Source organism: Festucalex cinctus, chromosome 9 (assembly GCF_051991245.1).
Source record: "Festucalex cinctus isolate MCC-2025b chromosome 9, RoL_Fcin_1.0, whole genome shotgun sequence".
Classification (NCBI taxonomy): Eukaryota; Metazoa; Chordata; class Actinopteri; order Syngnathiformes; family Syngnathidae; genus Festucalex; species Festucalex cinctus.
Window position 1 is genome coordinate 15,798,439 of NC_135419.1, and position 16,691 is coordinate 15,815,129.

A 16,691-nucleotide genomic window follows, 5' to 3' on the forward strand; every position below is an offset into this window, starting at 1 on the left:
CTAAAGCGGTTCACATTGACCCATGGACATTTTTGGTATACTAAAGACACAAACGTGGCAGGAAGGTTAAGATTATTAAAAATAAAAATAATTTTAACATCCACAACTACCATACAAACTCACTGAGAAGTTAATTACTGTTGAGTACAATTAAAATGAAGTAAGACTACTGACATACAAACATTGATATCACCTATGCGCTCATGTGGAAACACCTATGTCGCCGCCTGCAGAATTCATAGGAAAAGAAATTGCATATGCCGCATTTTTTTCAGGACTGAAGCCTCTGGTAAATTCCCTTTCTACTCTGATTGATTTTTACGTTTAATTGTTAATTTAATCAGTTTCTTTGTCATGTTACAATACAAGCAGCAGCTACCTCGGTTTGTTGGAATGCTTCCACAGAGGCCTTGAAGGAATTCAGAAAGTGACATTTTCAAAATAAAAGAGTTCATTTTAGTGATGTTTTAAATGGAGTCTGTCCAATATACTCCACAATAAACTACATGTCCAAAATGATTAACAAAGCTTGTCAAATTAAAATGATATGAAATATTACATTTTGGTGACTCACTTTGTTGGTCATGTCAACCGATATTCCTCAAACTTTCATGGATTACATTGTCATAATCATAGTGGGATCACTATGGATTTTGAAATGTGTAATTTTGTTGAAAACTTATATATATATATATATATATATATATATATATATATATATATATATATATATATATATATATATATAAGAATGATGCCATAATTGAAATGAAGATGCACTAGGAAAAAAATAATTCAACTATTTAAGTGATTAAGTGAACATCCATTTCCTGAAAGTACATTAACCTAGTACTAATAATTCAATAGTTAAAAAAAAACTTTTTGAGAATGCCCCAATTTGTCCAATTTTCTGCTGGTATTAAATTAACTATAAATGTAATTAAACAAATTGTAAAAAAATAAATACAGATTTAAGTAACGTTCCAAATATGGTTAATTTTCTACAGATTCCACTGCATTGCTTATTATTGCTTTCCAAATGTGTAAATAGAATTTTATGATAATTTTATGGGATTTTTGGTTGCATTTCCCAGCTGGTCTGGGCTTTGACTATGGACTCATAAACACAAAAACATATTTTTGCATCTGCCATGGCATTAGATGCTTTGCTCTCAGCATATGTGTTTCAATGAATTCCTATGGAAATCATTTTTTGCCAAACTGTAAATAAAAACATTTGCTGCTGATGTTCTCTCATGTATGAGGATTGTCATTTGACTGTACTGTATGTGCCTGTATGACTGCTTATCTGCTTGAACTTGAAATAATGTCAGTGTTTGTGGGATTGTTGATGGATTTATTTAATGTGTGTTATGGCTTTGAATTATTGTCTTTAATGTGACATAAATTACAATAGATAAGAAAAATGTGTCATTTTTAATTGAAACTATTCCAGCATAGGGTTTGTGGAACATATTTTCTCAGCATTAGTTTAATGGTAAGCTCATTTACAATTTATGATAGCACACGAGCCAAGCTTTAGGCTAAATTTACCATGCCTGGGGTTAAAGGACTTAATTTATTTTATTCTATCTCCTGAAATAATTAGGCAGTGCATCAGTGATCACATGTCTGAATTTCCCTTAAAGCCATTTACCCTGTTTTCTCAATCCCGTTCACTTGGTCGAATGAGGAATAAATGTCCAATAAAACCGGTTTATATGTTTACTTTATTTTATCTTGTTGTTGTTGTTGTTTTATGGCAAACTTGACTTAGAAACAAATTACTGAAATCCCTTTACAGGGTTTTTAAGGGCTTTAGCTCAGGAAATCTTCTAAAATTCACAAAAAAATATTCACTGTACTGTACACTGATGTGGATTGTTGAGTCTCCACCACTGGGTTTGCCTTCGGACCCATGACTGAATTAAAAAGTAAAAATAAATTTAATTATTTTTTATTTTTAAAATGCTTTATATAGAATTACAATGTACACGAACAGTACATAATACAAGGATATACAGTGTACCAAACAAAATACAATTAAATTGGGAAAGAAATAAAACCTCATAAAAACAAAAAAAAGAAAGGCTCGAGTTTTTTTTTGTTTTTTTTTCTTTCCTTTTCCTAAGCATTAATCACAGTACAGTATTTACATAGTATTCTGGTCCGAATAGCTTTTATATCCTCCAGGTACATTAACAAAAGCATTTTAAATACAGCAAAAATGTGGTCGTTGATTTATTTGCAAATTTTACACAGTGAATATGAAACTTTGCAAAAATTAGAAGAATATCAAAATTAGATAGCCCAAAACGAACATGTCTGAAATATATTTTCTTTTTATCGAGGTTTCAATACAAATAAATAAATAAATCAATAAATAAATACATCAATAAATACATCAATAAATAAATACGTACTGCACCTTGCACACGTAACGGCGCTGTTTACGAGCGTTCACGGATATGCACATGCGCAGTTCATTCGAGATTTGCCCCCCAAATGGCAGTATTATGAGACTTGTGTCCTCAGCGTGTCGACTGTACCCGCTTACATAATCTAAATTGTCGGTCACTCCAGGATAGCAGGCCGCTTTTGGCTTCTCGTGGCCACGAAGAGGAGACGTGTGAGCAGAAACTGACCAGCTGTGACGAGATGTTGCCAGCTACAGCTAGCAGATACTCGAGTAAAGGTACGTGTCTGGCTAGCAGCAAATTTACCTAATTCGTTGCTAATTCGCCGAGATTTTAACGCAAAGTTTGTTTTAGAAGCTTAGATTGCTCTGTTACGTGTTATAACATGTATTTTACGTTGTGCCCGTGTGTGCAAAATTCACAGAAATGCTGCAACCCGTGTTGGCATTAGCGTCTATTTTAGCAGCAAGCTAAAATGTAGGCTAAAGTTCATTGGGTCACTTTTACTCAACTATGCCACACACGTATAGTTGTATACGTGTTTTTAAAATTGTAATGTGCCTATCATGTCGTCCATTACATAGTTCGTTTCTTGGTTGGAGTTTTCGATTTTTTTTCCCCAACATAAAATTAGTCTCAGCAGGCTATTATAAAGTTGACGTTTTGGAGTGTGGTGGTAGTCATGCAGTCCTCTTCATTCACAACATATGTTCTTACATCGGTCACTTAATTTGCACACTGTCTTGTGTTCGTTTCAGTTAGTTGTACTGACACATTCACAATCACAGTTTTCTGTTTTTTTTTAAGCTTTTAAACCAGTCCTTATTTTGTCAGTTAATTGAATGCATAAACAAACATGGAGCGCAGTTAATATTTAACCTGCCAGAAGTTAATGTAGGTTGTCTGTTTTTGTGGGTTTTATCGTGACAGATTAAGTTACGTGTTGAGTTGCTAACCATGCATGTTGCAATTGTTTTATTATTTTTTTTCGAAATTTGATCAAAAAAATAATCCTTGAATCACAATGTGATACTCACTGTACTTGCTTCATGAGGTGGCCTCTACATTAAAAAAAAATAAAATAAAAAATCGTCGAACGGGAAGGTGCCACCCTCTGCACGCCTGATCTTGTATTTTATTACACATCGTATATCATCATCAGTGTTTGTTGTTGTCGTCGGATACTTGCGTCATGTTTTTATTTATACATTGCCCTCAGAAGACTAGGAAGGCCCCTGATTATAAAATGGCTACCCCGGTCCAATTGGCAAGCAGCTGGATATGCTCTTGATTGTTGTCCTCTCCTTGCAGCCCACAGATGCATCAGGGCTTTGAAGACGGTGCAAGTAGACCACCCGTCACCTCAGCTGTACACAACGTTACCCAGACGGAGCTGCTCCTCGGCGTCCTCCACGCCTCGCATCACAACGCACTACACCGTACACCCCCGGGACAAAGATCCAAGATGGGAAAGTGAGTTATTGTCATTTTCACAAGTCTATTTTCTGCTTCTGCTTTCTGCTTCTTTTTAAATAGCCTCTTAATTATCAGGATTTATTATATTATATTATATTATATTATATTATATTATATTATATTATATTATATTATATTATATTATATTATATTGTAGGGGTGTGAATTGCCTAGTACCTGACGATTCGATTCGTATCACGATTCACAGGTCACGATTCGATTCGATACCGATTAATCCCGATACGAATGGTCACGATTCGATACCGATTAATCCCGATACGAATTTATAAGTCGATTGTTGCGATTTTTTTCCATTCAAATTTAGAAAATACTATCAGTAAATTTGTACATGTACACTGTAAGATTTGTATGAATATATTTATCTAAAACTTGAGGCTTATAACCGTGAGCCACTGTACACAAACAGTTTGCAATCTGTTTCACATTTGAACAGCATTAAAATAAAAATATTAAGGCTTAATGTGCCGTTCATATAACATTCTTCCATGCTCAAGGTGTGAATCCTAAAAAAAAAAAAAAAAAAAAAAAAAAAAAAAAAAAAAAAAAAAAAAAAAAAAAAAAAACCGATTCTGACGATTATTGAATCGATTCGAGAATCGCGCGATGTAGTATCGCGATATATCGCCGAATCGATTATTTTTAACACCCCTATTATATTGTATAATTTAATGAATTTATTAATGTGTTCCCAAAAACATATAAATATGTTCTATTTTAAATGTTTTAAGTATCCCAAAGACGTACTTATAAAAAAAAAATGTAATGTTTTTTTTTTTTTTTTTTTTTTTTTTTTTAATGCTGGAGCATACAGAAGGCTTTGATGCAGCCTCTCAACTGCTGAGAACAGATGAAGCAATGCTAGTAATTAGAAAAGAGGCCAGCAGGTGGTAGCAGAGTTTAAGAGATCAACCAGGGCCATGTTGCAACAAGCTCTTTTTTTTTTTTTTTTTTTGTCATTGTTTTCACCAGGAATGTGAATATTGATGAAACTTAGCTATATTCTAATGCTAATTGCTGGAAAATAGAAACAGATACAAATGTAGTTTTTCTTCCTGATGAAAGAAGAGACTCTAATCTTTTTTTTTTTTTTTTTTTTTTTTGGTATTGTTCCATGATTTTATAGCGATATAACACGATATTCTGTGGGCCTTGCAAAATCAGTCAAAATCCAGTGAAACAGCCGGGAGCGAAGGGGGTTGCTTCAGTGAAAATAGCTGCGAGTGAATGAGTTCATTAAAATTCATTAATTAATTAATGTGTATTAATTAATACATGGTACACGGCTTGAAAGTTCTGCGAGAGACTATTTTATTCCGTCGCATCTATTAATTCGGGAGTGATTTTTGAAAAGTTTCCAGGCATTCACTAACAACGTTGGAGTTCTCTGGTTTATCCCACTGTCGCAGTCCACAGTCATTGGATTATTTAACACTAGCCTGTAGCCCAGTTGATGTAACGAGCTGTCAGTCATTCAGCCTATGCGCAGTGAGTTTATGAGAGCCGTCAGTGATGCACGGGTCGTCCTCAGGCGTGGAAATGGAAAGGTTCGCGGACGAGGCGGACGTGGTGATCGTCGGCGGGGGTCCCGCCGGTCTGTCGGCCGCCATTCGCCTCAAGCAGCTGGCTAATGAGCAGGAAAAGGAGCTGCGCGTCTGCCTAGTGGAGAAGGCGTCCCAGATGGGGGCGCACACGCTGTCGGGGGCCTGCCTGGAGCCCAGCGCGCTCGAAGAACTCTTCCCCGACTGGAAGGAACGAGGGGTGAGCTTCTGACGCCCATTTCATTTTTTTTTCATCCCACTTGCTGTGTTAAAATCTGTGAGAGGCTTTTCCCAACACCTCTGCTGCCATTGGAATTGACAAATCAGTTCATTTACAACCCTAATTCCTGGCTTGAAAAACCCTACTTTGAAAGACTAAGCCTACCTCATGCCGTACCAAGGCTTTTGAATGTGCCCTTTTCCCCCAAGTCGGTTGAAAAAAAACAAAAAACTGTTTTGTAATATTTTTTTTGACAATTCAGTTTTTATTTCATATTTTTAATAGGAGTGTTAGGCGATTGCATTTTTTTTATTGCATAACTGCAATAATTAACTCACGATTAATCTCAAATTGTATATCTGTTATAAATGTACAATAAAATATGTACGATAAATTTCATAAACTTAACATAAAAGTGGAAAAAATGTTAAACTAATAGAAATATGGCTGCATCTTTTAGTCATTGATGGAGTAGTTTCACAAAAATTCATAAAATTGAGTTAAAATTAAAAAGATGTACTGTAAAAAACGAGTGTGATATTGATTTGTGTTGAGGTCATATCTTCCACTAGATGGCATAAATGCGGTAAGACGGTGACAGTTCGGTGCGTTTTTCTTTTCATATTAAGAGCTATCTAATCTTTAACGTGATGTAACTTGTGAAATTTTTGAAATTGTAAAATACAACTTGGCCCCAGTCTCCACAAATATATGCATTACTGTTAAATGTATTATTTACTAAATTTTGACATGGACGCTGCGTTGCGACTGGAATTCCCCCAGTACAGGCTTTCCTTTTTTTTTTTTTTTTTTTTTTTTGTGTGTGTGTATGTGTGCGTGCGTTTGCGTGTGTGCGTTTGCGTGCGTGCGTGTGCGTGCGTGCAAATACGTATAAATTTATACTCATTCATTCACCTAAAACCTTATAAATATCCCATTACCCTTCGCCTTAACCAGGTACTTCAGAATCTTGCCAGAGTCGGGAGATTTAAATGGTCAGGAGACCAGAGAAAAGGTCAGAAAAAAAAAGAAATAAAGAGAAAAGAAAGGTAAATCAAAGTGACATCCAGCACCGACCAAACACTTCCTGCCTTCCCCATGATTACAAAATCAAAGTCTTACGCCAACCCCGGAAGCCTCTAAATTCCAGCAAATTTAGCGAGATCTCAAGAGCCCAGAGGAAAAACTAAAGAGAGGAAGGAGGGAAGGATCGATAAGGCAGAGTGAGATCAATAGAAGCCAGTACATCCAATCCATCAAAGTGAAGTCCAGCACCAACAAGACCCCTCCTGCGTGGTTACAAAACCGGAGTCTTATGCCAACCCCAGAAACCTCATACTTCTAATAAATTAAGATCTCAAGTGACCAGAGGAAAAACTAAAGAGAGGAAGGAGGGAAGGATAGATAAAGCAAAGTGAGAACCACAGACACCAGCACCAACTGATTCAAGGGGCTGTGGGAGGGAGAGGGTACTTCTGTTGAGTTTCAGTAGATGCTGGTGCGACGGATCTGGCATGCATAAGGACCACCACCAAAGAAAGAAGCCGTCAACCGCGGTCCAGCAAAGCGAGCACCCCCCCCCCCCCCCCCCCCCCCCCCCGGAATCCCCAGGCCGCGGCAGCACCAAGGCCACCCCCAAGCCACCCGAGCGGACACCGGTCGGCGAGCCGACCCAGACACCCGGAACACCCCCGCCCCAGCCCCGGCCCACACCCCCGAGCCCAAGGCCGCAGAACGAGGCCCAGCGGGCCCCCACAGCGCCCCACCGGTCCCCAGCCCCCATCCCCCCACGACCCCCCCGCACCCCACCCAAACCCGCCATCCACCACGACCCAGGCCCCACCACCCCCGACCCCCAAACCCCCGAACACACCCCGACCCCCAGCACCCAACCCCCCACCCACCCATACCTCCACCCCCCCCCCAAACAAGCCGCCCCCCCCCGACGGCCGCCACCCCCCCCCGCGAACCCGGCCCCCCGCGAGAACCCCCCACCCCCCCCCGGAAACCGGCACCGGGCAGCAGCGCAGAGAGGGAAGATGTGCCCACCCCACCTCCAGCCGCGCGAGATTTGCACAGCGGCGGGAGGGGGGAAGCAGAGGAGGAAGCACCAGGGGAGAAGGCGGAACACCACTGTTAAATGTATTATTTACTAAATTTTGACATGGACGCTGCGTTGCGACTGGAATTCCCCCAGTACAGGCTTTCCAAGTAAAGGGCGGTAATTAATGGCGCGTTAAAAAAATATAGTGGCATTAAAGGAACTCAAAATTAACACACCCATTTTGACACCCTTAATTTTTAACCAAAATGTTGAAAAATATGCATTCAGTCTAAGTCTGCTGGTGGCGTTCCTTGTGTTCAAATCCGTCAAAAGAATGAACTTCAACTGTGTTCCACTGAATGTTTAAACACTTTTCTATTGACCTGAAGCTGTGCCTGTTCTTGCATATGATCGTCATCTTAAGATAAATGTCAGTGTGTCTCGTCTCTTTCTCTTGCCTCAGGCGCCTCTCAACACACCAGTGACTGAGGATGTCTTCAACATTTTGACAGAGAAGCACAGGATCCCCGTTCCCATGTTGCCAGGTACACTTCATGAGAAAATCTCATGTTGGTGCTAAAATGTCTACTTTATTTTTTTCTTTTTTTAAAGTACAAATAACCTTGTAATTTTGTTTGTGTGACAGGTCTTCCCATGAGGAACCATGGCAACTACATAGTACGTCTGGGCACCTTCGTCCGCTGGCTGGGCGAGCAAGCAGAAGAGCTCGGAGTGGAGTTGTATCCCGGTTATGCCGCCTCCGAGGTCACAATGACGCCCATTTGAACATTGAGGCTTTTAATAATTATTTAATACATCAAAAAGCATCAATCATGGAATTAGGAAATATATATATATATTTTAACTTTGTGTCTCTTGTGCGGTGAAGGTTTTGTTCCACGAAGACGGAAGCGTCAAAGGAATCGCCACCAACGACGTCGGCATCGCCAAAGACGGCTCACCAAAGGTACCGTAGAAGCACGCGAGCGTCAAATCCTATTGGCCGTGTACGGAATGGTGATCAATCGGCATGCGTGTTCAGGACGTCTTTGAGCGGGGGATGGAGCTCCACGCTAAGGTGACGTTGTTCGGAGAGGGGTGTCACGGCCATCTCGCCAAGCAGCTCTACAAGCGCTTCAACCTGCGTGAAAACTGCCAGCCGCAGACGTACGCCATCGGACTCAAGGAGGTAACCGACACCGATGCGGCTTAGAGGTCACGCGGTTTAAATCTTAACTCAATTTTATTTATAGAGGGTTTTAAAAAATCCACCATAACTGCATACAAAGTGCTGTACAGAAAGTAAAAATCACATATAAAAACAAAGACCGTTAAAACAATAAATTCATAACATAAAAATAGTAAAACTCAGAATCAATACCAAGGAATAAGAATGTGTTTTAAGACGCACACATGCTGTATAAGAACTGTCATTCACAAATATAAATATATACATTTTATTTCGTTGCTATCAAATGGGAAGCATAGCTAATATTTTCTTCGCCGTTATGGATCAATTGGGGGGGGGGAATTCTATTTTTTTTTTTTTTTGGCAGCAATGGATTTGTATAACATTCATACACAAGACAAAGCTATCGTGATTTACACAGTACAGTTACTGTAATATGAGAACTTTTTTTTTTTTTTATTGGCTATATTACAGAAATTATTTGGAATAAAATTTAAAAAGAAGAAGTTTGTGAAAATTCACAAAATAATTGTAAATAAATAAACCTCGGCTATATAACGATTCAGTTTTTTCAGTCTCACTATATTGCAGATTTTTTCTAAGGGTTATTACATTTTCCAACTGTTTAAATATTTTTGTTATTCATTGCTCTTGCTCTCTCACTAAATTGTCTTTGAATGTGATAGGTCTATCGCTATTTATTTTTAAATAGTAAAACCGGATATATTAGCTATATTATATATAGAATATATTATATTATACTGACCTTTTTGCTGTGGAAATCCTAAGGCGCACCTGTGCAGTCGTCATGCTGTCTAATCGGCATCTTGATAGGCCACACCTCTGTGGTGGATAGATTACCTTGGCAAAGGGGAAGCGCTCACTGACACAAAACCAGATTTATTCAAAAAGTACAATTATCTGGATAAAAAAATTTGTCCAATGGAAAAGTTTGTGACTATAGCTGTACAGAATACAAATATCTATGAATGATGCAATACAACGCTTGTTATTGGGTGTTACGCAATAGCAACTAACTGGAGTGCAACTCCACAGGGCTGATAAAAAGACGTGTATGCTGTATGATTTATTGCAATATAGTCTCTTTTCACGTCAGTGCCTGACATGCACATCGCCTTCTCAGCAGTAAAGTCGTCCGTTTCATGACGATGTGACTATTTTGTGTGTGTGTGTCTGTGTGTGTTTATGTTGTTAGGTGTGGACCATCGACGAGAAGAAGTGGCGTCCCGGCCGAGTGGAGCATTCGGTGGGCTGGCCTCTCAACAGGAACACATACGGCGGTTCCTTCCTGTATCACCTCAACGAAGGAGAGCCTCTGGTGGCTCTGGGCTTTGTGGTGAGCTGGAATTTGTGCAAAGTAGGCAGTGTTTCGTTTGCTAACCTCTTCTGAGACAAAGCATATATTTGATATGAGAAAAATCTTGCGCCATCACCACACAAATTGTCACAAAGCTACATACCCCTGTTCAAATGCTTAAAAAAAAAAAAAAAAAAAAAAGACCAGGCAAAATCATTTAAATGTGTCCTATAACACGTAAAACTCAACTGGGAAAAAAATAAAATGTTTTCAAGAGGGGAAGTAAAATGATTGTTGTGTACAGGTGGGTCTGGACTACTCCAACCCTTACCTGAACCCCTTCCGGGAGTTCCAGCGGTGGAAGCATCACCCCTTCGTCGCCCGCACGCTGGAGGGAGGCAACAGGATCGCATACGGAGCCCGCGCCCTGAACGAGGGCGGCTTCCAGGTGAGTTTTGAGTTATGGGGGGAAAAAAACACAAAAAAAACAAACAAACCTCATTCGGCCGAATTCCTTATTAAGACTTTGTTCAAGTGGAAGTCAACCATAAACATTTCTTGACAATACTATATGTGACCTCACTAGTCGAAACATTGCATTCTGATTAATATTACATTCGTGAAATATGGGTTATGAAGCAAAATCCATCCGTTTTTATCCATCTCGGAGCGGCCATTGTGCCACTTGCTGTCAACTGAAGATGACTTCAGTGTTGCTCAGGCAACGACCAATCACAGCTTGCCTGTTTTCGAATGCGTGAGCTGTGAGCTGTGATTGGTTGTTTCCTGAGCAACTGTGATGTCATCTTTAGTGGACAGCAAGTGGCAAAACAGCCGCCTCCTGAGATGGATAACAACGGCTGGATGTTGCTGCTAAACTCATATCCACCAACGCAATATCAACTAGAATACCGTATTTAGACTAGTGGACCTCCATAGAACATTTCATTGTCAAAACAATTTTTTGAGTTAACTTCCTTATTAGAGAACAAGGCCTGGAATCCGCCCAAATTGTCCCCCTCTCATATTGCCATTAAATATTATGTTGCTAAGTGAAACTAAAGCTAAAATGGCCGCTTCAGCCCCCCCACAAACTTTTGTCTCTCTTCTCTTTTGGCTCAGTCAGTCCCTAAACTGACATTCCCGGGTGGCCTTCTGATTGGCTGCAGCCCCGGCTTCATGAACGTGCCAAAAATCAAAGGCACACATACGGCCATGAAGAGTGGCATGCTGGCCGCGGAGGCCATTTTCCCGCGAGTGGCGGCGGCGGCGGCCGAGGGCGGCGAGTCGGAGACGGCAGGTATGAAATACGGGTACAAAAGAGTTCCACAGACAAGTGAAGAATGGATATTCGATGTATCATGAGACGTACATGTTACATTCAGGTTGTGGTCCATTAGGTCTGCATGTTCCCGAGTACGCCGAGGCCCTGAAGGCGTCGTGGGTGTGGAAGGAGCTCCGCGCCGTGCGGAACATCCGTCCGTCCTTCCACAACTACTTTGGTCTGTACGGCGGCATGGTCTACACGGGTATCTTCTACTGGATCCTGAGGGGCAAAGAGCCATGGACGCTCAAACACTGCGGTGAGTCACCATTTGCGGAAATGCCGCACAGCGCTCGTCTCATTAGGTTTTGACGCGTGCGTCAGGCCGCGACGCCGACCAGCTGAAGCCGGCCAAGGACTGCACGCCCATCGAGTACCCCAAGCCCGACGGGAAGATCAGCTTTGACCTGCTGTCGTCCGTGGCGCTCAGTGGCACCAACCACGAAGGAGACCAGCCCGCACACCTGACCCTCATGGACGACAGCGTACCCGTCGACAGGAACCTCGCCATCTACGACGGGCCCGAGCAGCGCTTCTGCCCGGCGGGTAATTCATGATATTAGTGTGTTTTGTGGTGACTCGTTTTGTAGCAAATGGGAAAGGCCTGGAAAATAATATCAAGAAAAGAATGGAAGTCCTTGCTAATGTCAGTTATTATTAAAATGTAATATTTGTGGAGTTTTTACCATGTCCTTGACATTTAAGAAGAATTGATGTGCCATAATTAATATCAGATTGAACTGAAGTGAATCAAATCGAAGTGAACTCTTGCAAATCGAAATTGATTTGATTGAGGAAATTAGAATCGATGGCCAGCCCTAATTGAATATCGAACCCGGTCTTTTCTCAGGCGTGTACGAGTACGTTCCCGTGGAAACGGGCGACGGCATGCGGCTGCAGATCAACGCTCAGAACTGCGTGCACTGCAAGACGTGCGACATCAAGGACCCCAGCCAGAACATCAACTGGGTGGTCCCGGAGGGCGGGGGCGGACCTGCCTACAACGGAATGTAACCACAATGAACTGGCCACCATTTGAGGAATATACGGTAAACTTGAACCCCAACTGACTGAATATTCAGGACCTCTTGCCAGTTAAAAAAAAAAAAATTAAAAATGTGCCCTCTGTTGCTGCTATACAGTCAAAGGTTTGGATATTGTTTCTCAATAAGAAATTGTTTTCACATTTTTGACTGGTAGTGTATATGTAGTAACTATGAACACAAATCATGTTTAAAGAGCCTTGATTTTATTAATTTATGACACTACCAAAAAAAAAAAAAGGTGAGCGTGAATGTGTCATCTGCATTAAGTGGCCTTCAAGTATATTAAATATGGACTTCAAGCAGACGTTTTTGATAAGTTAACATTTATTCCAGGTACATTTTGTTGTACTGGACATAATGTCACATCAGTGAATAAACTACTTGACTGTTCTGCACTGGCTGTTGGGCCTTGTGGTGCGTTCCAAGGATGATGCTACAAAACGGCAACGGCGGTCAGTGTACAAAAACGACTTGAGGATGAGAGGTTTGTTAACATGAGGAGGCAGGACGAGTGACGTTCAGGCGAACATTTTGGCATAGATTTTCTTCTCTCTCTCCTTCTCCTGCTGGACTTGGAGCTGCACACGTTTCATCTCGTTGCTGATGGCTGGCGGAGAAAGCAAACTAAAGTTTTAGTATTTGAGTGGTGCAGTCACGCTGTGCAGTCTTCACTTTGCTTTTGCGGGGCATTAGATGTGAATCGGTTGCAGTAGAAGTGTGCATGTTACGTTACAGGTGCAGACCTAATTATTATGATTGGTGTGTTTACTTTGTCAATTTGTCAACAAGGACAGAAAAGCTCACCTTTGTCCTCCGGAGCGATTCCCTGAGCTGCCTTCAGGTCAGACTGCAAGTAAAATGGAGTACTTAGCATTAGCACGTAGCATTCGTTCCAACTACTTTTCATGCTTAATAAGATGTTACCATGGCTTGGCTGTACTCCTTGAGGCCCTGCCAGGCCTGAGCCCTGCGGAAAAGAGCCTTGGTGTTGCCTTTGTCCAGCTCCAGAGCCTACAAATACATTAACACATTCGTGGTGTAATAGCGCCATCTAGTGGAAGAGTCTGTCAACACCATACCTCGTTGCAGCTGTCCACGGCCTCCTGCCACATCTGCAGCTTTAGCTTGCAGGCTGCCGTGTTGAGGTAGCAGCTAAGCACGGCGGGCTGCAGCTTCTTTTGCGCCGGGGACTCCTCGCCTTCGTCCTCCAAAACTTCGCCACACATTTCCAAATACCTGTGGGGAAAGAAGCATAGAATATTGTATTGTCTTCATATAACGATAATAAAAGTAGTGATTTATAGTAAGACTTGAACCTGAGGGCTTTGCCGTATTTGTTGACCGCAGCATTCCAGTCTTGGCTCTTAAAAAGGTTGTTTCCAATCTTCTTAATGTCCTCGGCCACTGACACAACTTTGTCCACCTGTGGGGGAGGAGAGTTGAATATAATCCATTTTGAGGGAAACTGATTGAGCAAAGTGCAACATTTTGTTTTATGGGATTGATATGCTACAAAATTTAATGCATTTAAATGAGAAATCTGTCGACTTCATCGAAATCTGATGTAAAAAAAAAAAAAAAAAAAAACCCAAAACAAAACAGTTAACAGGCTTAAATATATTTTAAATTAGCAATCTATTGGCTAAAATTTCATGTTAAACAAAAATATACATTTTATACTCGCAAATTTTATTAAAATTGAATTAATAAAAATATACATTAAATTTAAAAAAAAAACATTTCCGTGCTATCTGCACAAGTTTATGTAAAGAAGTTGAATAAAAGTGAAAAAAACTAAAATTATAAAATTTAAATAAACTAAAAACTTGCATCATTTGATAAATTATCAAGATAGATAATATATATTAACTATATTAAAATATAATTTAAATATTTGCCTTATATTTAAGTTCTCAAATATTCATTTAAAATACAATTACACATAAAAACACTAATTATTTTTTTATTTAAGGCAAAAATGCTCATTTCAAATGGATTTTTAAGAAATAAATAATTGTTTTATTTGTAGTATAAAAATACTCATTTAAATGTGTTTTTTTAAAAACAGAATAAATATGCAATAATGTAAATCATTCAAGATTTTGTGCAGAAATGCTCATTTAAAATGATTTTTACACATTTAAAAAGCATTAAAATTAAATCTACACTACTAATTTTTAATGAGCAATCTATTTGACATTTAAAAACAAGCATTACTGTTTTTTTCCAAAATGTGTTAATGGCAGCACCTGTGGTGTCCCCCCCCCTCAATATAGAACGTTAAAAAAAGAAAGAAAAAAAAAGTAGTACATCTTTGAAGTCAACATCCGAGTCCTCGGGAAATTCATGGTGGGCGTCTCCCGTGCCGTCGCAGGGGGCGGCGCCCCAGCCGTCGCCATTCTTGTGCTGGCCACAGTCGGCAATCACGCACGGCTGCAAAGACAAATGTCACGGGTTTTGCTTTTCAGATGTTTTCATACCGTCTCAATGGAGCGGCGCTGTCCGTCATTTTACCTTGACGGGAGCGTCGTCATTGGTGTCGATCCCCTCCAGCATTTTGACCAAACCCATCCCCTTGAGCACCTGTCCGAAGACCACGTGCTTGCCGTCCAGGTGCGGCGTGGGCACCGTGGTGATGAAAAACTGCGAGCCGTTGGTGTTGGGCCCAGCGTTGGCCATGCTCAGTAGGCCCACTTGGTCGTGCTGACAATATGTACGGAAATGCATTGTAGCTATGTAATTATTATTATAATACACAGATTTGTGGGTTAAAAAAGTGATTGTGTTTTAAAAATTTGGTGGTGCCATGTTCTTTTTCTTTACCTTGTAGTGAAAGTTTTCATCCTCAAACTTCTCCCCATAGATGCTCTCACCACCGGTGCCATTCTGGTTGGAGAAGTCTCCTCCCTGGATCATGAACTTCTTAATAACTGTCAGAAAAGTCAATGCGTAGTCCAATTATAAAAACACAATAATACATCCAAGACGTCAGGGTGAATATGTCACATACTTCTGTGAAAGGGGCATCCTTTGAAGTGCAGAGGTTTCCCCGTGGATTTCCCCAGGCCTTTCTCTCCTGTGCAGAGGGCTCGGAAGTTCTCCGCTGTCTTGGGAGTGACGTCAGCGAACAGCTCCAGAACAATTCGGCCGGCTAAAGAAAAACACAAATGAATTCCAAATCACACACTGCAGTCTAAAGTTGCTTTAAAATATAATAATAATCCATTTAGACTTGGCACCTTCCGGAAGCTATTTAACCAACAACTGTATTATTAACTGAACTGTTGTTTGCATTAGTGTCTACATGTGTATTAATGTCTGCCGGCAATGCATTGTAGGGTATACAGAAAAGGGCAAACCCCTGTACCCTCTATATTGACCTAGTATTCGTCTAGATTTTTTTTTTTTAATGCAACTCTTGAATTGAGCCTCAATAACTGATCAGTTTAAAAATAGCACTTACTGTACATCACTATTTTAGTATAAATTTATAATTACTGCAACTTTTATAATAGTTACAAAAATAGCACGAATAATGGTGTATATATTGCTAGTTAAATTAGCACAAATAACTACATTCCTTGCTAAATTAATCAAACACATGGTGTGTGCACGAGATACTCGAAACTCAATATCTACTTAATAAAGCTGCAGGCAAACATTAATAAGCCAATAAATCAATATAATATAAATATGAGTTTATATATTTGCTACATTAATGTCTGTTAATCACGTTTATTCGATTAGCACGAGCGACGCTAAGCTAACAAGGCTAGCAGTAACTGCGACATTTACTACAATTTTAAATGAAATTTAAAAAGTCTTCTTACCTCTAGCGCCGCCGATGTCTACGTCGAAGAAAACGCGAGGGTTTTCGGGATTGGTCGGCTTGTTGGTGGGCACCGGGTGAGACATTTTGCAACACTTTTATTGAACCGTTAGCTACACGTACACGGCGGCCGGCCGGTGTGTCTGAAAATGGGTTTACTGCTGGAAATACACCGGAAGTGACGGTAAATCCGGTAGGGTCCATCAAAATAAGAGCTATATTTTGTTTCAAAATAAAAGCGCCACATTATGTATTTAGAAAATCTCAAC

The 16,691-nt window shown here is 40.3% G+C and overlaps 2 protein-coding genes across 3 annotated transcripts; one reads left to right on the plus strand and one right to left on the minus strand.

Moving 5' to 3' along the window:
* Nucleotides 1–2,454: 2,454 nt before the first annotated feature.
* Nucleotides 2,455–12,988, plus strand: etfdh (electron transfer flavoprotein dehydrogenase). 2 transcript variants are annotated; one of them, XM_077531790.1, is made up of 13 exons: nt 2,455–2,695; nt 3,729–3,890; nt 5,443–5,672; nt 8,180–8,261; nt 8,363–8,481; nt 8,606–8,683; nt 8,759–8,905; nt 10,122–10,262; nt 10,528–10,671; nt 11,346–11,523; nt 11,609–11,806; nt 11,872–12,093; nt 12,398–12,988. In XM_077531790.1, the coding sequence occupies exons 1-13, from the start codon at nt 2,659–2,661 to the stop codon at nt 12,559–12,561; spliced, it is 1,902 nt and encodes a 633-aa protein (XP_077387916.1). In that variant the 5' UTR covers nt 2,455–2,658; the 3' UTR covers nt 12,562–12,988. The 2 variants fall into 2 exon arrangements, with proteins under 2 accessions (XP_077387916.1, XP_077387917.1); XM_077531791.1 differs by having other exon boundaries at nt 11,624–11,806.
* ppid (peptidylprolyl isomerase D) lies at nt 12,775–16,620 on the minus strand. Its single transcript, XM_077531792.1, has 10 exons — nt 16,424–16,620; nt 15,604–15,744; nt 15,417–15,523; nt 15,108–15,296; nt 14,904–15,026; nt 13,910–14,016; nt 13,673–13,829; nt 13,518–13,604; nt 13,398–13,440; nt 12,775–13,200 (listed from the first exon to the last, which is right to left on the minus strand). The coding sequence occupies exons 1-10, from the start codon at nt 16,506–16,508 to the stop codon at nt 13,112–13,114; spliced, it is 1,128 nt and encodes a 375-aa protein (XP_077387918.1). The 5' UTR covers nt 16,509–16,620; the 3' UTR covers nt 12,775–13,111.
* Nucleotides 16,621–16,691: the final 71 nt, after the last annotated feature.